The sequence below is a fragment of the Artemia sp. Qi Xiang Cuo genome, chromosome 17 (assembly GCF_049724085.1).
Source record: "Artemia sp. Qi Xiang Cuo chromosome 17, ASM4972408v1, whole genome shotgun sequence".
Taxonomy (NCBI): domain Eukaryota; kingdom Metazoa; phylum Arthropoda; class Branchiopoda; order Anostraca; family Artemiidae; genus Artemia; species Artemia sp. Qi Xiang Cuo.
The window spans coordinates 29,098,698-29,125,034 of NC_142810.1; the positions used below are offsets into that span (position 1 = coordinate 29,098,698).

The window sequence follows — 26,337 nt, forward strand, 5'->3', positions numbered from 1 at the left end:
TTAACTTTGAAGGGGGTCTACTTTCCCTTCCTTCAACCCCCTTTAATAAATTTAGTATTGTTCGATATTTCGGGAAAACAATAATCCTTGAAACAGTGCATCCCTCCAAATCTTTAATTGGACAAAGGTTCGAAATATTCAAAACTAATTATAATGTCATCGTTTCCATAGTTTTTAAGGCTGAATCTTCGAAGAAATATATTTTATAGGGATATTCCCAATGGAAGTCAGTGAGGGGCGATAACCACAAAAAACAAGAAGACGTTAAGCAATAAATAAAGACATACAAATCTAGGTGAAAATAAAGCTCCTGGAAGTACTTGAACTCCTCCCGAGAAATGTTTGGTAGTGCTCTTGATGTACCCCCCCACCCCCACCCCTCTTTACCTTTGTGTCAGAGAGCATATGAATGTAATATTTCATGTATTATATGAAAATTACAATAAGAGGGACGCTATCATCCTCCAAGCACTGATATTATAGGCGTTTTCCAAAAATGTTCCCGGGAATCACGGAAAATTAGAGATTCGTTTCTCCCCCCCCCCCCCCTCCCCTCTCACCTCTCTCAAACCATCTTCTGTATTTATCTAGATGCTCATGGAGAGTTAATAAGTTCAGGTATAATAAGAATGCTTTTTGAGGCTTAAGTCACACTCCCCCCTCTCCTGAATGACGCATTGCTGTCTCTGAAACTGGAAAGTTCAATACATAGTTTTTGATAATTTATATCGATTAGCTACCTCATTTTTTTCATCAAATGGCTTTTGGCACTCTTGGGGGAATTTTTCGTTTTGCACATCACAATGGTAGAAAACGCCCCTTTGCTGTGGCACAGTCTTTATTTTACTTAGTAAGGTCAGTGAAACTTCAAATTTCATTTCCATTGAACTTTCTTCCAACATTCTAAGATTGTGTTTGCAGCCGTTCCTGGGAAAAATAATTAACAAACAAACTAATAAACACGCATCCGTGACGATCCTTCTTGGAAAAGATTTATAATTTCACATTTTTGAAGATAGGGACTTGAAATTCTCTATAATAGAGTTCTCTTATATGCTGAATCCGAGTATTTAATTTAATCAAAGTCATTTGAACATATAAGTTTTTTTTTCCTCTTTTCAAAAATGAAGCCACTTTTTTCAAGCTTGTAGCTTTTGTAAGTCGCCTTTAGATTTAATGATTTTTTTAAGATGGAATAATCATAAAAATCTGATTGTTTTAATATATGTATGTATTCTTATTAAAACTCCATTTTTAAGAATTTTTATTTAGTATGAGTCGCTCACTGCCTACAGTTTGTAACCACGAGGTGCTAAATTTACAAAAAATTAACTTAGAGCCTAGTATTTTTATTTGAACGTCTTTAAAATCAAAGTTCTTATTAAGACTGACCTCTTCCTTCTTGTGGAACTCCCTTTTCCATTGAACCTGACAGTCTCTAACAGGTGGATTTTATTGAGCTCCTTGATGCTTGAATGAATCGTAAGCAGTGGTTGCAAACTATTTTGGATATCTTTTCAATTCATAGTTATAATATTAGTAACCCTTAAAGAGCAATTGATGAGCAAATAAAGCGGTTTTTGAAAAACTACTTTCAATGGCACCTTATATTAGCACAGCAATGCTTGTTTACCGAATTCTTTGTATGTAATTGAAGCTGCTCAATATAAATATGCCGTTTTTAAAGCTTGTTTTCAGTTTGTTTATGAATCTGGCGTATAGCGCATGTTGTTGGCTTTTATTTTTTCTTTTTTCTTTGGCTGCATCTATGATTTTGTAACTTGACGGATTGTCAATAAATTCATTTATTCTTAAATACATAGATAGCACTAGAAATGTATTTTTCGAGCTTAGGATAAACTTTTGCATTCATTGTCTGCCTTTAAAAAAAACGGATTATTCAGGAACGGAGGGCTTTGCTGATATTGCCAAGTTCCTTAGATATAGTCAAGATATAAAACTACATTATAACTGTGAGCCGTTCCTACCCAAGGTGGTATTCATCTTGAGTACCGCGCCAACGCTCCGAAATTGCTTAAAACCTTCTTTGTTCTCAGGGCGCTGGTATTCCCTGCAAATGTTGTCCTTTAATTACTTAATCATTCATATGCTTATTATACTTTACTTGTTCTATTCATTTTGCTTTACATTAGAAGAAAGAAGTGCATTGTATGTCTTCACTGCCGATTATAAGTACAATGCGCCTAGATATGACACCAAACGCCTCCTACAATAAAAAGCAAGTTGTCTGCATAGATTTTCTCTTTCTTCTTCTTTCTCTGTTTCTTTTTATTCGTTAGATAAAGAGCGTGCGAGGTAAACTGCTACTAACGAGTGGAGCTTTCGGTTTTCATACATGTTAAACAAGAATTTATATGGGGAGTTGGCTCACAAATTAAGTTCATATTGTGGATAGTTGACAGCAGTGAACATTGGTCTGAGTCTTAGAAAAGAAGCCATTAGGAGAGGAGATATTTTTCGAGAGTTGAGAAACTCTATTCCACCAGCCCCTCCCCCTTAATGCCTAATTTGCTGTTATGGTAGCAGAAATTGTGTCACTGTTATTTAGATGTAACCTCTAGCTGAGGTTTAATATTCTTGGTTGGTATGTCAAATTACAACAACTATGAATTTGCTGAGTATTGTAAGGTTTGCCGTTAATCGAAATTGATGATTGTTAATATAAAGATCAGAAACATTTCTTTCTTTCTTAAAGTTTATTTTCTTTCATCCTGTAATTATTACGCTTTTGTAACATTTAATTATCACGTTCTTATATATATATTTCAGACATGGCACAAAATGCTGAAAATGAAAGTCACTCCCTGCGTTTATTCATACAATCTTCTTTTAAGAGCTGTTCGAGAATGTTCTGTTGGATCTCAAGAATCTTTAAAAGAAGTCATATCCTTAATAAATTTACGTAGTGAGTGGGAGCCAACCCCAGTATTACGTAATTTACTCTCTCAGAGTAAAAAGAAAACCTCGAGATTTGACAAGAAGATGAATTCGACCCAAGTTACGTTAATGACCCCTTCACCAGTGCCTCTTCGAGAGCTTCTCCCTCCTATACCTCCTTATCAATTATTGAAATTTATTAGAGATGGAAATCCAGAGCCTTTGAGCTTGAATTTTTCTTCACAAAGTAATGCAGCTGAAAGTCCAAAGAGAAGATTACTAGAATACCTTTCAAAAGCTGTAGATCTGCCGAATTTAGTTGCTCGAAATCCTAACTTGAAAGGTGTTATAAACGTCGAGGAAGTTGGGAAACGACAAGACAGACTTGCTTTGTGCGGCGGGCTTGTGGGTATTTTACAGGATATGAACTTGTATGATGCAAAGCCAAATCTGAAAACTTGTACAGAGCTGATGTTGTCTCTTGCAGACAACTCTGCTGAAGAAGAGGTATTATTTTTTTTTTTTTGTTTTTTTTTTTCTTACCAAAGCTAATTTGAGCCATATTTTTGAATAACTAGTCACAAAAGACGAGAAATTTAATCAAAAATTTCGACATAAAGGATAGTGGGGTTGTTTTGTATAGTAGTATGTTGTTTGTTTGAAGACTGCACCGTATTCGTAAATCACAGACTGAGGTCTGAGGTGAGACTGAGGTTTTAACGTGGCAACTTTGACAATAGTCTAAAAATGTGTGATAATCGCTCCTTTGAAAAAAATTATCCCTCCCAAAGCTCATCTAATGAGGGTACTTGTCGTAATTTCGCCGAAAACTTTTTGCCTGGGCCAAACTTTTCGCCAAAAATTATTTTCCAAAGACATCCCTGAAATTTGTCTTTTCTGGTTGTTTTCAATTGGCTTGAAATTTGCAAGAAACTACAAAACTTTCTTGGTCTAAGCTAAAAGGCATTTTGTTGGAGCACAAGGGTTTTAAAAGGGCCCGAAAATGTACTAGAAAACTTCTTGCCTTTGATAAGTTTGAAACTTACAGTCATAATTCTCTGGACCAAGGGGCGTCTAATCTAAAAACAAATTTTGCAGAACGACCTCCCCCCCCTCCCTCCAAATAATATGGTCGAAAAAAGCCTGGAAATGGGTGGGAAAAGTTCTTAGCAAGTTTGAAACCTATAGTCGTATGTCCCCGGCCAAAGAGAAACTAACGTAAAAAAGAAAATATGTTGACCCGATTGGGGCCCAAGAGCCAAAAAATGTCTTTTTCTTCTAGCGAAAACGTGGAAAATGACAGGTAGATAGGTTTTTGATCGGATTTCAAGTTGAATGTAGACAGGGCCAAGTGAACCCTAGTGAAGATGAGAACTTTTGAAAAAAAATATGTTGTATAAATCAGTAGCGACAAAAAAAAGGTGGCATTTTTTTTTGTCTCCTATTGTCTATCATCCGCTATAGGAGCGTATCGTCAAATGTGACTTGTTCTTGAAATATGCTTTAGATTAACTTTGCTTAAATGAAGTCCTTACAATTCTCCATCGGTGCAAAGTAACAAAAGTTTCAGCTGCAGTAATTTGAATTATGATGCAAAACGTAACTTATTCCTGATTTCAGTCCTAAATCTTAAATGCAAAACAAAGCAATAAAGTAAGTACTTGAGATAGAATTTTGTTAAAAGAAAGGAAACATAATTTATAATGAATTTGCAAAGGATTTTGGCGTATGATATCAAAATGACATTATGGCACCCGAAAAAAGACTTACGTGTGTTTATTCTCTGAAAGGCCCGAAACTTACAGGAAATTCAGACACGACTGGTTAGACCTCAATGAAGACAGAGCATTTTGAGTTTAGTTGCATCGATATATGATAACCTGAATTTTTTTTTCGTATTTGCTTAAACTTAAGGTCCAAAGGCATGTAAATAAGGGCACCTCCAGTGACACAGAAACTATCGAGAATAATTGTTTAATTTTTTGCAAAACCCAGTATAGGGTCAAATTTGGTTTGTATCCGATGAGCTTGCTCTTTACTGTTTGAAAAAAAGGAGAACAGATCGAGCAGCATAGATCTATGGCGTCTGTTTTTGCTGTTATTTAAAGACGACGAAAAAGACTTGTTTGGGAAATAACCTTGACATCCATTCATTAAATCAAACAAACACAAAAGTTAAACTAAAACGGAAAAACTTCAAACAGCTGGTTTTCAAACAAAAAGAAACTCTGACAAATAAGAGTAGGTCTTCTAAACCCTGCCCTTAGATTACCCTGCCGTCTTCCTAAATCCTCTAAATACCAGATCGTCATTTGTGCTTAATGAGAATAAGACGTATTTAATCAGTTTCTCTCTCATCATTATAATATTCAAAAATCAACCTTTGCTGGAGTTTCCATAAATTAACATTATATTTTCAACAATTAATCTAATGTCATTTGTTTGATTTGTAGTAAATTTTTTATTTATGCCTTCTGTCTTCTAAATATGTAGAAAATCAATTGTCAAATCACTCATTAATTCGTCCGTTCAAAACACGGTTTCAACTACCTAAACAGAATGCTTAGAAAATTACCAATGTTCATTTTAAGATATTTATTTCCGCATCAATCTTCTATATGTTTGTATAAAATAGATTTAAAAGGAAAGGTATTGGTAAAGTAAGTACCCTTTTGAAATAGTAAAATTAGAGTAAAAGTTTTGAATGTAATTATTTAGTGCAATATTTTTTTTCCTTTCCTGTAATCTCGACTATTATCGTGATCTTTGTCTCTTTCCTTTTGTCGACGTTTTGACCAATGAAACCTCAATGGCTTTCAATAAAAAGCGAATGTCATTCATGGCTATTAAAAGGTCTGAGATGTGTGGGCAACCCCACTTTTTATTTCTGGTATCTCTTTTTTTTAATTCTGATTATCCTTAAGATTTCATTTTCCAGTTGTGGTTGATTACGTCAATAGGACAAATAAAAAACACGGCTCTAAAAAATACAGCCATTATTTTCATTAAAGGGTTATTGACGCTCTGCCCTTCAGAGTGTTTAGGTATGAGAAGGGCTGATAACTTACTATGATTTGCGGTAATTTCGTTTCAGTATAATTTTGGCATGACTATTCATTTAATTTCTATTCGTTTTAGGAGTAATTTCATAGGAGTAGCTGTTACCTTTATGCGTCATGCGGTTATCTATTTCGATTTCTGTTTATTTTGGTTTTCTTTATTCATTCATAGTAATTTTAACTCGATTGAGTTTGAATTATTTTCTGTTTTTATTTGCACTCCCTATAGATTTTATTATGACTCTCTACTTTTCTTTGAAAACTTTTTTTTGGAAACCCTTTTGTTTAACTCATCACTATTACATACAACAAAAGACATGTCAAAGAAAAACAAACCCAGAAAAAGCATGCAAAACAGGAATAGATCAAACAATGAGCAACAATGTTGATTCTCCTTCGCCCTCAAAACTAAAGGAAACTTTAACGAAAGCCTTGTTCTTGTCCAAACTGAACTTGATACGTGTTTATTAAACTTTCTATGAAATTCACTGATAAAACGTTCCGCACGTTGAACAACCGTGCGTTTCAACCCAAAACTTTACTCGACCATATTACGGATCTGTGAAGTGGAATCATTTCCTTGTTGTGAATGAATATTTTGCAATATGGAATTATGGATAAACCAATTGGAAACGGTTGAACATTCCAGTATACTTGTAAAATTACTCTTCTTCCAGGATTAAAAGCCAGTCTCCATTTGGCAGATTCTGCCATTCTAACATCTTGCAGAAAAAGCAACGTCAATGGCTGTAGCATCTGCGAACTGCCAATACGGAGCCGGAAAAGTAGTCTCCATTGAAATAAAATTTGCAGATTGGTGGTGCAGATTTGCAGAATCTGCCAAATGGAGACTGGCTTCCTTCCTGCTTATGGCTTCTTCCTTGAAGAAGAAGTCTTCTTCTTCGAGGATTAACCCTGAGACCTCTTGCTTCTCCCGAGGAAAGTTAAAAAAAATAGGCATACCAACATTGTTTTTCATGCTTTCAATCCAATGGTTGTAAAAGCAAATTTCTTTGTGCCTTATTTCCTGCTTAAACCTGTCTTGTACCTATGTATTGTGCTGATTGATACGTAGATTATTACTAATCACAGCTTTTACTGGAAATTCCTAAAACATGCTAAAATGCCACTCTTTTTTATTTCCGTCCATCGGGTAAGTAGTGGGGTGCAAAGAAGCAGGGGCGAATCTCCAGCATTTTTATTGGGGGTGCAAGAGGGGTACGTATCTGGATAGTCAAAGGGCATGGGATGTATAATATTTTCTTCTCCACATTATTGGGGGGCAACTGCCGCCCCCTCGCCACCCCCAAACGACGCCACTGCAAAGAAGTAATAAGCAATCAATTTGAAATTTAAAGTACCAAGGATGCTAAAACTCAGATAGGGTTCTTTGAATTGGTTAAGTGGAGTGTTACATAACCATATACGTCTTAAAAAATAGGAAAACCCAAATCTCAATTTTTAATTCAAAAGATTTTCAATGGTGATATACAGTTTTAACACTTAAGGGCTGGGCACACGTAGCTGATTTCGGGAACTGATTTCCAAATCAGAGCCGTTTTTAAAAGAAATCCGCGTCGATGTGAGCTTTAAAAATTTTCTAGTTTTCGGTGCCGATTTACAAAATCAGCACCGATTTTCATCATGATCATCACAAAAAAAAAATAGAGATACAAATAAATAGTCAGATAGAGATGTCTGTGGTGAAAAACCCCGCTACTGAGCAGAGAACTAAGTTGAGATCAATCATGCAACTATCAATAAACTCCTGTTGACCATTTGTGTCCATGATTTTTTTGTTTTCAAAATCTTGCACAATAAATTTTTTCTTTCAACAGTTTTTTCTTACCGCTATCGTTTGTCCATTGATGCTGAAATTGGTTCCCGAAATCAGCTACGTATGCCGAGTCCTTTAGCTGGCGGCAAGCTTATAAATTAAGAACGTGTGTGAAAAATTAGCAGAAAATGAGAGAAAAAAAATCATTATGTATAATGTATTTGTTACTGTGAATGTCCAAAATCTGGTTAATGTCGACATTCACCGGTTAATGTCCGAAATTCTTTTTTCTCTAATTGGATTCAATTTGCTTTGCGAGTCAGCTCTTTAAGTCTTATGCAAGCTTTGATGGTAAAAGTTAAAGTTGGGTTATTTTGGGTAAGATTAAATATCTCAGAAATGGGTTGAAAGCTTAGCCAAACCTACCCTAACCTGTCACTATCAAACCTTTCATAAAACAAAAAAAATTGACGGGCAACAGTGACTAAATTCAAGGATAAAAAAAAAGGTATTTCGGACATTTACCGGTCAATCTGTAAAAAGTGTTTTCATTTTGATGTGTTTGTTACTTTAACAATTGATAGAAATCGTTGTTCTTTCAAAGACTTTCTAGCAAAACTCTGCGCATTACAATGATTTTAATAGTTTTGTTTAAACTGTATTCTATTACCCATGCGTATTTCCAAATAAATTAGTTGGATTCAAACAGTACAACTATTTTTCGAAACTTTGAACTTTTGCAGACTCAATAAGTAAAAATTGACGTGTCTCTAAGGTTTTCTTTTATTTTCGGGTCATATCAATGAAACGAGTGATTGTACAATTCCATTACCCATGCGTATTTCCAACTAAATTAGTTAGATTCAAACAGTACAACTATTTTTCGAAACTTTGAACTTTTGCAGACTCAGTAAGTAAAAATCGACGTGTCTCTAAGGTTTTCTTTTATTTTCGGGTCATATCAATGAAACGAGTGATTGTACAAGGCTTGGACAGGATTTAATGTATCGCAAATTCCTACTTCTTGTGCCATTTTATAAGTGACGAAATGGATCGTCGAATCGCCAAATGTTCCGTTTTGTCCTGACCTCCCATAGCATTAGGTTGAAATTTCAGGACAGCTATTTTGATCAGAATATTCAAAAATTTTAAATGTATGCCTCTGGGGGTGATATGATGCGTGAATTCCTGTGAGCTGTGGCGTCAAAATATGCAAGTAGCCCATTTAAAAACAGAGGTTATATGGAATTATTCTTTGAAATGTGGACATTTAAAACCTTTTTTAAAATCATAATTAAGAATGAATGCTTGGTCTGTAGAAATTTCAGGGCTCAATTTATAGCAATGGGTGAAATCCCCCCCCCCCCCAACTTGCAAAATATAAAAATATTGAACTTCTTTTAGCTCATAACCTTTAAGAAGTGACATTAGATTTTTAAATGTTAGTCTTTAATTCTGGCTTTAATTAAAACCTTAGGCTCAATTTGAAATTTAGAAAATTCCTAATTTACAAAATACTTTCTAGCCACTTTTCTTTTCTTCTTCTTTTTCAATATTAAACAGAAAGCATAGAGTTTTAGTGCTACTACAACAAATCTGGTGCTAATACTAAGGCTACCACACACATATACATATATACATATATAATATATATATATATATATATATATATATATATATATATATATATATATATATATATATATATATATATATATATATATATATATATATATATATATATATATATATATATATATATATATACTACTACTACTACTACTACCATAATCACTCTTTGTCGTTTAGCACTCCTACCACGATTACTCCTTCTAATACTGCTACATCTTTGGCTGCTTCTACTTCAACTACTGGTATCACATCTAGGAACACTCGCTAAAGCTATTTGATCAAAAGTAAAATTAATTGAACAAATAAGTTCAATTAAATCCAATATGCCCTGAGAGCATATTGGGTATCAGCTTGAATTTGGTTGAGAAAAATAACTCAAATTTTAAGCTACAACATTGTTATGTTATGGTAAGCTAATTTAAAAACAAAAACAAATGGAAGTTGTTATTTACAAAAAAAAACTTCTCACCCTTAGAAATTATACCCAAATGGTGAAATGGCTGGTATTTAAACTTAATGGAATGATTAATTTGAATCAACAGCATTCACCCCTCTGGGATGTCACTTTGCATCAGGACAAAATTTTTGTTAGCGAATGAAAAGTAAATTGTGACCTCTGAAAAGCCAATGAAAAGTAATTGTGAGGGGGCGAAAGCTCTCCTCTTTTTTTAGAGACGATACTTCATGTTGGAAAATCACGCTTTACTTCGAAAAGTAAATGAAGCTTTTGAAATAATGTTGTGCAAAAGAAAAATTATTATTTATAAAATTGGGGCTGAAGTCCTCCTTATATGTAGGGTATCGAATGGTATTAAAACGAACATAAATCAAATGTTTTTTTATCTGAAAGTAAGGAGCAATATTAAAGCTTTAAATCAACAGAGATTATCCTGTCTATGAGCCCCCTCCTTAACCTCTCACTTTTTACCCTAAAGTTTGACTTTTTGTGCCCAATGCAAATATAAACCGCGCAAAGGCACATTAACTACATTTGTTGCACTTATAAATGCTTTCAGAAGACACTATATAAGATACAGAATAATTTCTGTACGTTTCGGATTTAATATCGCTATTTAATTTCATCTGGAAAAACTTGTTTTTTTATTTTGTTTTTATTTAGTAATTTCAGAAAATATGAGTTAAAAATACTTTACGGTAACGATTTACATTTTTATTTTAATGCATGGTCGAATTGTAATTAAATTTATTTAGCAAATTAAATTCTGTGTTTTTCATGTTTGTCGTGATATATTTTTTAAAACCATTTAAATGAAATGGCAAAACTATATTGGAACCTCCAAGTTCCAGTTTTTTAGAGGGTGTGGGGGTATCTAAAATATCAAAAAAATGACTTCGACTAAAGCTCTGCTGATCTGAAAGAGTATGACCTATGTACTTTTCTATTCCTCTTTGATTTCTCTGTGGTTCCATAATAACTAGAATTACATCAGTTCACTCTTATTGAACAGTTACTGCAGCACTGTGGTTAAGAGACTCCCTTGAATTGAGAGCATTTGAGATCAAGATGTCCAAAGTATTTGATAATTAAAAATATATTCTGTTTAATGTATTTTCAACCTTCTTTATCTTTCCCCCTCTCTCTCTCTCTTTCTGTTTCTTTCCCTTCTCTCTCTCTCTATCCCTGTCACACACGCACATTTTTAGTCTCTTTACCTTTTAGAATATGCCTATGTTTTTTTTTCCGGTGTTCAGTTGAATCGTATCGTGGTTTAGCCTAAGTGTTCCTGATCTACGCCTATTACTTTGCAGCTATTGATGGAAATGATGAAGCTGCTTGATATAGAGGTTGATGTAGATTTCTGCAATATGCTCATTAAGAAACGTGCCATGTCAAGACGCTATAAGGATGCCGACAAAGTTATTGAACTGATTAATGAGCTTAATTTACGTATGAACAATGTTACATTTGGTGTTTTGGCATTTACATGCAAATCAAAGGAAAAGACAAAAGAGTTCATGAAAATTATGAAACTTGGTGGTTTCAGGTAACAATATTTATGTTTATTGAGACAGTGCCGTATCTAAAGTATATAGGCAGACACCTAAGCGGGGGGTGGGGTCTCACTTAAGCCCCATCCCGTGGATTTCTAGGTTTTTTTATTGTAAATAATTTTCCCTTTTTTCAACACTTCGCCAGTTTGCTCTGTTTTTTTTTAGTGTGGAGAGGAGTCTTCCAAAATAAACTGCATACGCATCTGGTCGTAGGTTCAGTTATCATTTATTCATAGGATCTTTTATTCATTTATGCACCACCTTAAATTCTAATAGGGTCGTAGGATCTTTTATTCATTTGTACACTATCTTAAAGGAAAATGCTCGTCGCTTCAAACTCGCGAGTGTTTTAGCAGTAATTTTAAAATCCCGTCTTTTAAAGCATGTCTGATAAAATAAGATCGATTGACGCTAAATCGAATTATTAAATAGTTTAGATCCTTCTTGGTCGAATTCTAATAGTTTAAATCGAACTATTAAGCAGGTTTCATAAAACTTCAATTTTTTATTTATGAAAAAAATTTATTTAGAAATTCACAAAAGATTAAGAAATCCTCGAATGTGGCGTCAAATCACAATAAATAAGTACACCGTCATCGAAAACCTTCAGTTTGAGGCTACAGCAGTAGAATTCCCTCAAAAACTTTAACAACACACATATCCCGATACTTTAACAACACACATATTCCCATTACTTTAACAACATACATATCCTATCATTCCGAACGCACACATATCCTATCATTCCGACCGAAACCTTGCGTTATCTCAACTTCCGGGACGATAAGGAAATTTCTTGAAATTGCAGGCTGTTATTTCTCGGTGAAAAGGATCTCTGGATACAAGCGGCCAGGCGCAGAGTACCGTCACGTGATCATTGATATAAAATTTTGATGGTGTGTTATCACAGTTCCACATAGACACTTGAATAGTTTACATTGTTTCAATTTGAAAAAAACATTCAAATGTTTTGAAAATGAGTGTTTTTACACTATTGCACCATGAAGGAGTTGACAACGATGTTTTTAAGACAAGAACCCTCAACATAGCGGTTGAAATTGAGAGAACTGCTGACTAAAATTTGAGTGGGATGACATGTTTGGTAGATATGTTATATCATTGAGTAAATTTATGTCAGAAGAACAATTATCTTTCGGCTTAAAAGTGAATTCGAAGCATATATCGAGACTACAACACGGATTGAATACAATCATAAATCACATTGAGGACAATGGATTGACTCACCTAATGAAAAAAGAGTGAAAATATATTCTTTTATTACATTTCTGAGAATAAAAATGTTTGATAATGATTTGTTTGTTTTTTTTAGTTAGATATTATAGCTGATCTTTTACTCCTCTCTCTCCAGGGGAACCAATATGCATTGAGAGTGTGCACAAAGTAGAAACTTGCAATTGTTAGTTTAGTCTATAATCAGTAACGGGACTGTCAAGAACGAAAATGGATAAATTTGAGAAACAGAAAATCTTACGAAATCTGGTAACATTGAAAACCCGTCTGAATCTAAATGATCAATTTCAGAAGTTAACTATACAAAAGAAAATATTCTTTGAAAAATGCTTGAAATTATCATGGAAAATGATTCTTCATCTTTGGACTTTTGTATGAGGCTTTTACGTTGTGGTCCAAATGCATTTACTCAGTTTATTTATGTATTGGTTGAAACAAGACAAACTGATTTAGTGGTTTTGCTATTACCCACTACCTAGAAATTCGTTTAAGACGGTCATTTTGTAAGACAACGAGAAATAAGTCGAATGAATTTTTTGACGTCACTCGATTACTCCCCCTCCTAGAAGACATTCCAATTATTGACCTCATTTTCTTTTTGGCACTGAGACAGTCAACATTGAAAAATGTTCTACACATGTCCACTATGTATTTATACATTGGACAGCTGGTCGTCATGTGAGAACTGCACTACAGTTGATGACTATGATGAAAAATATAGATTATGCAAGCCATGTATGTTACATAGAGGATATGCTGTATCAATTAAGGACTGTAATTTCTGTCTTGAAGAGGCTTATGACTCTCACCCTAAAGGATATCTATACTCCAATTGTCACTTTGATCAGTGTGATCAATGTGAAAATATTTACCCCGGCATGATTGGAAAAAATCCTAAACGTGATTTCAGTTTATTTCTAAGGGATTGGTATCGTCATTGATTTAAATTATTTTGAGAAGAAGAATTTGGAGCACCTTTCTATTGTAAAAACATCAAGAGAGTATTGTTTCTACGTCATCGTTGTGAGGACAATGGTAGTTATGATTACAAACCTATTTGGCAGTTACGGTAGTTACGTTACGATTTTATTTGGCTGTTACAGAAAGTGATTGTTCATATGAGAATATCTTGTGTGACATTACTTCAAATAAGCAAATAGAAACATGTGAATTTTACAGTATGATTCATAATAGTATCCTTGACTTTACAAAGAGATCTAATAAAAATGAAGTTACATTATATTGTGGAAAATGTGACCCTGACTTTGCACGCCAGGATCAGTACAAGTTGACGCCCAATGATCTACCACCACTAATCGTTATTGATGACGACGATGACCACCTAAATGTCGAAGAAGAAGAAGAAATCTAAACGATGAAGACAAAAGATTTTTTATAGTACATATACATATCTTATTAATGAACAAATTTACAAACATTATTAAAAAAAAAATTTCTTAGGACACAAAAGTTCGTATTGCATTGGTATGAGAGGACATTTTCCAATACGGAGTGATTCAATCGAGGATTATCTACATAAATGTTGAGAAATTCACTGGAAGTATAGTCACGACATCGAAAAATTAATATAGTAATTCATGAAAACCGCAGATTTTGGTTGATAGTTTTTGATGTGAGGTGTGTAGAACTCATACGGTAGACCAAGAGGATCAAAATATTCTATATTCTTCGCTGTTTGAAAGATGCATAGCCAATTCCCCGTCTGTACAGTCGATGAACTACTGTTAACAATGATAATGGTATTGTTGGCACTATGAATATCTTCAAGGAAATCCGAGTGTATGCAATAGGATCTGTGTTTGGACATGTATTGATCCAAGTTAAATACGTTGATTATTTGATTGGTGTTCATAGTGCCAAGTCTAATAGAACACATCCCGTTGGGGGTAATTTCCCAATGGGTTTCGAATTGATTCAGTGAGATTAACATATATATTTATATATATATATATATATATATATATATATATATATATATATATATATATATATATATATATATATATATATATATATATATATATATATATATATATGTATGTATATATATATATATATATATATATATATATATATATATTGTTAGACTGGGCACCATGAACACCAATCAACTAATCGATGTACTTAACTTGGATCAATCTCACGTTGTTCCCAATGTGTGTCAGATATGCCATTTTCATAATCTTGATACATAATTTCTTTTGATTTACCTTCGTCCCTCCCGCAACTCAAAAGTGGACGTCCACTTTGCCCTCTAGTACCTCCTGAAAATGTCAATTTGATCTCCGAGTTGTTTTCGAAATAATGTAGTTGCTTTCTTTTGATAACCTGGCTACATACGGTTTCATCCGTTCTGCATTACTACTTCACCGGGAATAGATTATAGGTCCCATAGTGGCTTGCAGGGAAAAAGCTCTTACTGAAGATAAGTTGTCAGTCATATGTTTTTTTTTTATATTTTTACCATTTGTACCCTTTTAACTGATTTTCGTTTCTTGTTAACTTTTTTTGTTGTTACGTTTTTTAACATGGTGTTTTCCCGAGTTTTTTCTGCTTAATAATTAAAATTTTTAATTTTAATTTAAACTTCGGATGAAGTTATGATTTTCAATCAAAATCTTTGATCGGCAGTAGTTTTGTGCATTAAATTTTGATAACAGTTTTACTTTAGACTTTCCAGTGGATAAGGAGGTGAGTGGGGGGGGGGCCGCTAATGGTTATTTTTTCTGAGGGGGTTGTTCAAAGATTGTTTCTTCTTTTTTAATGAAGATACAAAACAAATTATTCTCTAAAATCTAATGGAAGGGGGTGGTAATTTTGCTTTTATCTCAATCTTTTCAATGAGAACGCTGGAAAGAAGTATTTATCAAAATTTAGGGACGGGATAAATTTCCCCCTTTGCATCTACGGCCGCAACCACAACATAGTATTCGACTGTATCGGTGCAAAAGATTTCTACCTCTCCCTTCCAGGATTGTTTTATACAAAATTCGTGGTAATATGTAAAATTAGATAATGCATAAAAAAAATTCTTTTTTAGAAGTCATCTTCTACTTCAAAGCTATTATTTGACTTTGTATAGCTCTAATGAAAATAGGAATCTCCTAATATATAAATATGTGCTGTACTATTGTTGCTCAATTCTCTACTGATCTCTTGTTTTTATGTTGGGGTTAAACTCCGCCCTTATTCCCGAACAGATTTGTTACATTGTCTCTGGGCCCATTGAAATTAAGCATCATCGCTGTTTCTGTTTTTACAGAAAAACAGAAACGGAAAAAGAACAGATGAAAAAAAAGCAGAACAGAAACAGGTCCTTCAAGAACAGGTGACCTGTTTCTCCTTTCTGTTCTGTTTTTTAGAAAAAACAGAAGCAGCCTAGACAAAAACAGAAACAGTGCCGATGCTTAATTGAGATCTTTTTCTGCAACTAGATTAAGCTTAAAAGGGAATGAGGGTAGGTATCACTCATTAAGATTTTAACTTGAACGGTCGAAGGAGTGTTTAAAAATCATCATACCTTTTTTTTACTGGGCTGTACCCTGCCTTTTTTCCCCTTGGGGTTGCCAAAACTTTTTCTTGTTGCTCGCTTGAATTCCTTTTTTTACCAGTCTAGTCACGTTTTTCATCTAGTTTAATTTTGGAAAGGGTAGCCATCTTAGAAAAAGGAGCACGCTAGCGAAAAGCGAAAAAAACACTCAATTTGTAACTAAAACTCAGCCAGAAAAGTGCAAGCACAGATTTTGCGATACAAGAGCAATTATTTAGATTAATGAGGGTTTGGTTTAAAAGGAGAATGATAAAAATTCATTTTTTTTCTATTTTTTCCCCTTTTGGTAACTCATAATGCACTGTAGTACCCACTATACAGTCTCGTCCTACTCGGCTAATGATTTAGTTAATAAATACTTAGGTTTGTTCATGTAATTTTCAATTTGTACTGGAAACGCCTTTTTGTTGAATTATAACATTCTAAGATTTCTATATCATAAACAATAAGGTCAATAGCAGCAAAACAAAATTTGAATATTTCCTTTATTATCTTCAATTTTTTTTTTTTTTTTTTTTTTTTTTTTTTTTTTTTTTTTATTGGGCTATCAGTCCTATCCTATTGTTTTTTATGAGGAAGTCTATCTGTCTTGAGCGCAATCTTTAATTTTTTACTTTTTTCTCGTTATGAGGGCCAATTCCATCTAAAAAAATATTTTTTACTTTGTTTAAATCATTCTCAATAAAGATATATCTTATTTTAGGTTAAATCAAGTTATTGCTGGCTCCCTGATTAGTAATGCAACATTCAAGAATGATTGTAACTTCCTAACTTATGTTTTGGATGAATGCAGTCGTCAGAAGTTGAAGCCTGACGCATGTATATTGAAGAAATTGGAAGATTTCCGACATAAGATACTAAATATTTACAAATTAAGGGTAGGTTTTCTATTTTGATATATTTGAATCATTCACAAACCACACTGAACTGGTCGCTTCAGAAACGTTTTTAAGTTTGAGAGTCAAAGCGTTCAGTTGACTCTTAACTTTGTTGGTTCACAAAGACATTCCCTTAGAAGTAATTATAAATAAATATATTTATTTATTGAATAAATTTAAACATTAATTTAAAGAAAAATTAAAAAAAATATGAAACTAATTAATTAGTTTTATTTATTTTATTTGAATACGTTAATTTTTTGGAGGGGGTGTTAGACAACCTGCTCGTGGTGTCCAAGTTTCTGTGAATCTCAATCCGCAAACTGAATGGTGGAAGGTATTATGTATATGTCGCGCTTCATACCCGTCATAGGTTCAACTATGTCGGGCACCACTTCCAATGATGAGGATGGGTAAAAGGTGCTGTGGCTCCTTGCCCATCCAAGAAATGTACTGGCCTTTGGATTTCTTTGCTTTTGTTGGGTTAACCACCCGGCAAGGTGTCTTTTACCTGGTTACAATTCTTCAAAATAAGTCTCGTACCAAACTGACCTCATGTCGACGGCCTTTTGCATACCCACGGACAATCCATTTTTCTTTTTTACGGTAGCTCATTGCAATTTACGAGGTCTTAGAGCTAAATTTGGCCAGTTCCTATATTTGATGAACTGTCAAACCATCTATTATGTCAATTAATTAGACGAATTTTAAATAACGAGATACCGAGTAGTGAGGTTGCCATACTTTCTCAGCCGAGAGCAATTACGCACTGAAATTGCAAAATATTGAGGAAACTTTTTCCGTTTATACACAGAGCCATATACAACATTCGTGTCCGATTCTCACAAACTCAGCAGACGAAGAAGCTCTGTGGGTTAGGGTAACCCTTCTAAATAGGGTTGCTATTATTGCGATTCTATATAACTCCACCATGTACTAGATCACTAGCTACCTTGAAACCTCCCTTGATTACATTCGGGGTAAATATGTTAAGTCTGCCACTATCATTCATGGAAATTTCAACGTCCATCACATTGTATGACTCCTTATGGGTCCCAGAAATACTGATTAGGAGGGGTGAGAATTACTTCATCTTTCTGTTTCGTATGGGCTTGAACAATTGGTCTTAATTCGATACCTACCATGGCCCAAATCGGTCATCTTGTGTTGATCTCTTCCTTACGGATCACCCAGATTTCTTAAAGATTGACGCTGAAACCTTCACAAGTGACCACGTTGCCTTAATTGCGCATGGATATCTTCGAATTCCTCCCTTCATAAAGCACGAGCGACAAATCTTGCAATACAAACGAGAAGATTGACATGTCTTAAGAAACGCACTTGCTTCTTGCTCCTTACTTCTGAAAGGGCTCGAGAAAGCTACAGAAAAATACCAGTAGGCCATAGTCGAATTTATTGCAGACTATATCCCTTCGAAGCGGATCCAGGTATCCAGAAAGGACTAACCTTGGTTTAAAATCCACTGCAAAAAGGCATCCGAGCAAAACACAGGGTGCACAATCGATGGCTACAGAATTGATTTCATAAAAGTTCGTAAAGAAATAGTTCACACAATTTCTGAATCATGGGCTAAAACAAAGAGAATTTTGCTACCCAAGCTCCAAAATGCCTCGACTAAGAGCTGGTGAAGAATTATCAAAGAGGCTTTAAATTCTTAAGGATCTTAAATTCCTTTCCTAAAAATTAATGACGGGATTATCGTTCAAGACCCCAGGCTAAGACAGAAGCTCTTGCCAAGGCGTTTTCTGAATTGTCAAATCTGAAGACCACGGCAAGGGAGTTTCCGACATCCCTGCTTGGACCAGTACTGTCTTTGGTCGTGTGCACTACTCCACTCCCAAGGTCTTTTGCATTCTGCAGAGTCTTGGTATGACTGAATCCACGGGTCCTGACAATATACTTAATGTTGTCTTGAAGAAGTGCTGTCTGAGTTGGTTGGACCTTTCTCATTGCTTTTCCAACTGTGTTTTTTCTCTGAAATATTTCTACATTTATGAAAATCTTTTAATTTTATTCCTATACCTAAGCCCGATGGCGATCCAGTAAGATTGGGCTTACATAGCCCTATCAGCCTCCTCTCTTGGACTGGGAAAGTCTATGAAAAGGTTTCCAATCATTCACTTTATTACTACCTGGATTCAAATGAACTTTGAGGTGACTGCCAATATGGATTCTGCCGAAAGCGTTGAACGCTTGACTGCTTAATGGCCCAACACCACAAGTAAATTGAACTTCTGACAGAAACATCAAGTTATTGTCATTCGACATTGCTAAACTTTGATAGAGCATGGCATTGAATCTGTTGAAAAACTTCACTGCGAGTTGTTCTTGACTGGGTCATTTCCCTCGAATATTTAATAAAGGCAGGCGTACTCCAGGGTAGCATATTGGGACCTGCGATTTTCATTCTTTACATAAATGAAATGGGAGGTAACCTTACGAGTCCTCTGCATAACTTTAGCGATGACAGCACAACATATGTATTCATCCCAAAACATGAAGACTCAATCCAAGCGTCCTTGCCCCAACAGACAGATCTTTTGGAAATTGAAAAGTGATTTGATGCCTGGATAGTCAGGTTCCATCCAAATCCGTATTTGGGGTAATTTTTATTCAGTCTATTATTCATTCATTCATTCATAGTAGTTTCTACTTGTTTAAGTTTGACTTATTGCGCATATTCATTTCATATTCATTTATTCATTTGCTCTTTTCATATTTTAATATTGCTATTTACTCTCCTCGGAAAACATCGTCTTAATAAACTTTGTTATTCAATTAATTTTGGCTCGATTTTTATTCGATCAAGTTTTACACATTAATACTTGTAATGTGCTTTTGTTTTGTTTTCTTTCTTTGTTCCGTTTTTTTTGTTCTTTTTTTTTCGTTTTTGTTCCCTAAACGTTCCTTCCCCCAAAAAAATTTAATTGCTGGCCCTTGCGGTTCAATAGACTTCAGTAATAATAGTAATAATATCAGTATATCAGTAATAATAGACTTCAAAAGTTCACACTTCGGGGAATCCTCGTTTATGAAGCTTTAAAGTCAGTGGTCTAAAAAGTCGGGGGAAAGTCTCTTGGACTGCAACAATTTATTTATTAAATTTCAACTTAATCTGATATTTTCATATGGACAGTAGGTGAGGCTATGAAGGGGCTTACGCTTCTGAAAATCCCTCTCTTTGTCTCCTTGGTCCAGAATACTCGCCTTATAATATCTAAGTGGATCGGTATAAGAACCCTTCCTGCCTTTCTGCTGAAAATATGGTTGTCGTTCATAGTGATGGGGGGGGGGGGGCAGGCTCGTTTGTCCTTCCAATTACCGTTACCATGCCCTTTTCGCCCAATTTAGATTCCCCATAAGTTTCGAGCCGATCAAAGAAAAAGAAAAACTACCTAACTTTCCAGTTAACAGCCGGTGATGGGGTTTAGTATTTGAAAGACCGTGGACCTCCAATCGCTTCTAGGCTTCTAGACTTCGTGCTTCCAATAAAACAGGTTAAATAATTTTGCATGTTTCTGTTTAAAACAGGGTGCATTGTGTCTACACATTTGTAAAAAAGTTCAAAGTTGGGTGGAGGATCACTAAAGGGGGTCCTGGCCAAATTTGCTGCTCTCCACCCATACGGATTGAAAATCCGTGCACGGTTTTGGTTCTGACAACGTGCAAGATGCATTTCTTGCTAAAAAGATCACGGAATGTGGACTTTGTATCCCAAATAGTAGACACCGGAAGTCTTTCCCTAATTTTGCCACAAATGAGGTGCAAAATGCCTCTCTTTTTGCTGAAAAGTGGAAGATGCCGGCTGTTGGGGCCAAGTCAGTACTTGGTTTTTGCATAGAGTTACGACTTGGCTTCTTTTCGCACTAGATTAGGGCTGGGTTCGTTTTTGCGCCGGGTCAGAAGTTGCATGCATTTTTATCCATTGTACCGAATCAGGTCATCGCTCGTTCTTGCGCCTAGTCAGGACTTAGTTCATTTTCTACTGAGCAGTCTGGAGTTCCGACTTAGCATTTGGAAATTGACCCATGACTCGGCTCTATTTTGCAACACTTCACCGAAATTCGGCAACTTAGGCTTTACCCGTTTCACTGGGTCGAATCATTTTGGAATTGAGACTGGACTTTGTTTTTTTTTCTCTTTTTTTGTATCGAGTCAGGACTTGGCTTTTTTGCTCTCTGCAAAAATTCCACAGTTTGAACTTGACCTGTTTTGTATTTGGTCAGTCTGTAGCTTGGACTTTGTTTATCTTTATACTGAATCAAGACTAAGGTTGTTTTGTAACCGTGTCAATGTTTGCCCCTCTTTCGTAAAATTTCAGATTTACGTTAATTTGTTGGTAATGTCCACGTGATTTTCTGAATAAAAACAGACCTCCCTAGCCTATAATCTCATCTTGAACTCCATCGATAAGTTTTCTTTGGTCCAAAAAGAGCTGTGGAGTGGATTTTCTTACGACAATGGAGGTATTTTAGATTTAACCAACAATTTTGAAAGACACGAAACGAAGTTTTTAGTCAAGCATTGTCGCTTCATTTCAAATTAGAGCTTATATTAATATACATGTGTCACTTAGGCCGTCAACTTATCTGACACCTCTACTTTATATATGTTCAGCACTTTTGCTCTATTCAAAAGTAATTAAATAATGAGGTATCTTCAAGAAATTTCTTTTCCAGTGTCTCGAGGAGGATTGCCGTACTAAGACCTGGCTAAAGGAAGAATAATCTTTTATTTACAGTATCTCTCATTCGACCAGAAGAAAAAATAACTACCAGGTTTACCACGTTATCATCATGATTTTAATGCAAGTTTGTCTTTCAGGACCAAAATAAGGCAGTTCCCGATTTTTTCTTGTCAGAAGACTTCAACAGATCATTCAGAAAGTTTTCCACTTATTACCGCAATTGGTTAAGAAATCAAGATGTTGTTATACCTGAGCACCCATGGCACAAATTTAAATACACAGAAGAAGAGGCTAAACTAGTTGTTTCTGAATAACGATGTGTAGAATACTTTGAAATAATAGTTCTAAACAGCTTTATCGAGAGATTTTGAGGTATTTAATCTTCTCAAAAAGGACCATCGTATTCACGGAGTATGCGACTCTTACTGTTTTTCATATACTTGCCGGACGAAATCTGTTTTTTTGGCTTGTCGAAATAAATGAAACTGCTATTTCAGTATTCTTATTTATATAATAGTTAAATATAATATATAATTATTTACTTATATGTTAAATTATATTTATATAATATTTATATAGTTAAGTTTAACTTATGGTAGACCTAGTATTGACGATAGGTTTGGTTAAATTAGTATATTACGGCTGACAGTTGTTGTTTTGTTTTCCATGACACGTTTGGACAGGATTGATCAGTAACAATTCCAATGTTTTAATTAAAATGAAATTTGTGACATGGAACGTTACGACGTTGAAAAATAACTACCGTGTTGAATTTAGACCAACAAAATCAGTTATTCTGGAATTGACATGTTCCAGTCCAATTTTCGGATTTCAGAAACTCATCTTCAGGATTAAGAAATGTGCCATTAAGTGATGTAGAATTCAAATAATTACTTTCAAAACACCCAGTTCGAAAAATGATACTTTATTAGAGGACTTTGATGCCCAGGTTGGTATAGATAGATGGATGATGATTGTGATGGTGGCGATAGATGGTATCCTAGCTTCTAGAGATTCTGACTATGGAAGGGAAATGACGATGATAACAGACTGCTAAAATGTTCGCTTACTAAGGAGACTGGGAGGGGAAGTATTTAAGAGGTCTATTTTGCGGCTAAGGATTTTCGACCGTGGATATGCACGTTGCACTGTTTATGCTTCGAAGCCCATCCACTCTGGAGACAACAAAAGAAGTCCCATTTTTGGGACAACATGCCACCTTACGATGATTTTGTCAAGACTAATCATGTAGATGTTAGTATTAGCTTTGACAGAGGATCTTAAGCAGCTATCTTGGATGTTTTGGTGCTCCAATAGGGGTGTAGAAACAGAAAAAAAAGACATCAGTGTTTCAATTACTTTTTCCGAAATTCATAAAAAAATTGCTATTAACTTTGCTGTTTAAATAAACATGAAAAATAGTTCTTATTCCAAAATCAAAGTTAAACGATTTTTTCTCACTGGGCAGTTCTTTTTTAGTTTTCATTTGCCAAAGGGGCTCGAAGGAAGAGTATACAAGAGGGGGAGCGGGGTTGTAAGCCTCCAGTTAAGACCAGTTAAGAGTGTTTGACTGTAGAGATTATAATGATACCTTTTTTTGCTTTTAGTCTTCTAACTCCAGAAATGGCTATAAAAAGTGCTACATGGTACTTTACTTCCAAGAAAAGTTGACAAAATGCAATTAGATATGATCAAGAGCTTTCAGATGAGCCATTAATTTCTTTCTACTATGTTGCAGTAGCCTGCTAGCCTCGGTGGGAAGAAGGCAAATCACTGCTATTACCCATATAAAAAAAGGATTTTCCGTGTTTTTCAAGACAGGGAGTTCAAAATTTTTAGATCATTACAAATTGATGGATTAACTTCGAATTTACATTCCCCTGCTTCTGGCCCTCTTTGGGTCAAAATTGATATTTCGGCACAGCATTGCAGGAAATGCCACTTTTCTGTGGTACGATCTGTTATTGATTAAATAGGGCATTAGATATTGCAATTTCTTTTCAAATGAGCCCTCTTTTAATGTAGTGGAAGCATCATTGGTACACATGTAAAAAACAGATATTCCATGTTGGTCGAAAGGTATTCCATGTTAGGTTATCGACAATGATGATTTTCATCATTGCGCTTTTCATTTCGATTCATCGCAATTTTTAGGGGGTTTGAATCTTATTTTCAAAATCCCAAGAAGTTTATTTTCGCAATAAACTTTTTTTATTGAGTGAAACCTATCTAATAGTTGTATAATAGTAAGTAGTATATTGCAATTATAGTGGTAACTGTATTATAGTGGTAGCATATTACTAGCTTTTACAATCACTTTTGACGCTTAAAAAAGTTCGCTAGAAATTTTAAACCGAATGAATCCTCTCGAGAGTTTTTATAATTATCCCCTTCTTACAAAATGAGTAGGGAAATAACAAAGAAATGATGTATTAAGGGATATGGTTCTTTACTTGTGCATTAATAAAGCACCGTCCCTAGTCACCAAAAGTAAAAAATAAACCTAAAACGAGAAGAAACTACTACGGAGCTTGAAACAAATATAAATTCATTTACGCTTTGTATCTATTCTATTATTTGTTCATGAAACCTTCCAAACCGATAGAACCATTGAAAACTACGTTTGAAATACGTTGCAACAATAACAAGGATAAATATAAATAATCACTTCCTATCTGAGACTTGATCAAACTTTTCATATCCTTTTCCAAGCACCTCTGTCACTTTGTCAGTCGTTTCGATTATTTTGGAAGATATTTTTGGGATCTTCTCTTTTCCAGTAGCTAAATGATTCGTTATCGCTGCTATAATGTAACCAGAAAGCATGGCCATGGACGAGAATGTCAAAATAATGGCTAGTATTACGCTGATCTCTTTTATTGGGTTCTCAAAGGCTTCCGGCAAAATCCCCAATTTTGGTGTCAGTAGATCTCCAGAGACGTCCATCGATCCAGTTGTTCTTTAGCCTAGATAATATAAGTGAATTCATGTCATCTATTTTGACTGAATTTAAAAATGAAAACGGAGGAAAGAAGACAAAGCGAAACTTGCGACATTAAAAAGTATCTAATCCTGGATGTCCAGTTCGATTAATTTTAGTTATAGAACAAATGGAATTATTTCTTTTGATATTGTTTTGCTCAAATTTGTTTAACAAATTCGAATAAAATTTTTTATATACATTTCATTAATTTATTTATGAACATTTATTACCAATCCACACAAAGTAATAAAAAAGTAACATGGAAACGATTAAATCTTCTTCATATTCATTCATTTTGAAATTACCCCGAATGCGGGTAAACTTTTGAAAGATAGCTTGCGAAAAAATAGATATACTCATAGATTTGGCATTTACGCTTATTCCAAGCATAATAATAATCACTACTGTTACAATGGGATCTAGTGCCTAGACTAGTTACAGCCCCAGTTGAAAAATTAAATCGTAGATATTTTTATTTTCTACGTATTTCTGATCAACAGTTTGATCGTTATGTCAAACCAGCAAAAGTGAAATCAATAAATTTAGTCTAACATTATTGACCTGATGAAAAAATGTCCGCTAAAGTTTCAATATAGTTATTGGATTAAAATATTATTTTAAGATGCTCCAAAATGTAGGTAACAATGGAAGGAAACACGGCACTGATGAAACACACTGCAAGTATAATGTAACAATTTCTTTGTTCTAGTTTTTATATATCCTAGAATCATACCGGCAACCATGTGAAGGTGGGTGCATTGTTAAAAAAGCGACCATGGTATTTAGAAAAGTAAAATTTATAGTACTACTGTTATTTTGTTAGGATGTTTACTTGAGATGTAATCAACAGAATTTACCGCAACTCCTCCCCCCCCTCCATTACAGAGCCGTTCTTGGGGTTGTTGGTGCCCAGGGAAAAATTAATTACATAGCCCCCTCTCCAGGGTCAAATATAAGCAAACAAAGCCATCTCAAGGTCAGATGAAACTGCTGTGTTTGCTTTGTTACTGCTACTAACAACTCACTGCTTGAGGCCAACACAGATACGCTTGCTCCTCTTCCATCCTAATCTTTTCAAAGTCTCCCTCTTTACACCCTCCCAAGAGCTCCCATTTCCCATAAGTTTTTCTTTGCGACATCCTCCCACCCCAACCGTGGACGACCTGCTTTCTGTTTAGGCCCAGACAGTTGACCAAAACGCACAATCTTTGGCAATCTGTCATCCTTCATCCGCAGAACTTGCCCTATCCATCTCAACCTTTCTCTCATCATATCCCAAGAAAGCGGGATTGAACCTCGCTTTTCGTACAGCCTACAGTTTGAAATACGGTTAGTCAGTCGGGGACCCAAAACAATTTGTAGCCAATTTCAATCCGTAGGCATTAATGCTTCTCTAGTTGCCATACTCAGTCTTATCCCCTTTCTTATGCAGTGGTATAATTAAGGTTGACCTAAAATCACTAGGTACTTCCCCTTTTAAAAAAATCATATTCACAATATTCAGTAACTTATTTCTAACCTCAGAGCCACGATGTTTAAGAAACTCATTTACCACACTATCAGCACT

General features: G+C 34.8%; 1 protein-coding gene across 1 annotated transcript in view; it reads left to right on the plus strand.

Annotated features, from left to right (window-relative positions):
* Positions 1 to 22,335, plus strand: part of LOC148942078 (pentatricopeptide repeat-containing protein 1, mitochondrial) — a 70,104-nt gene extending 47,769 nt beyond the window's left edge. Inside the window, exons 6-9 of the mRNA XM_089103227.1 lie at positions 2,791 to 3,405; positions 11,137 to 11,372; positions 16,905 to 17,079; positions 21,925 to 22,335. Coding sequence (XP_088959353.1) covers positions 2,791 to 3,405; positions 11,137 to 11,372; positions 16,905 to 17,079; positions 21,925 to 22,101 — 1,203 coding nt within the window. The 3' untranslated portion in view covers positions 22,102 to 22,335. The remainder of the gene's footprint in view (positions 1 to 2,790; positions 3,406 to 11,136; positions 11,373 to 16,904; positions 17,080 to 21,924) is intronic.
* Positions 22,336 to 26,337: the final 4,002 nt, after the last annotated feature.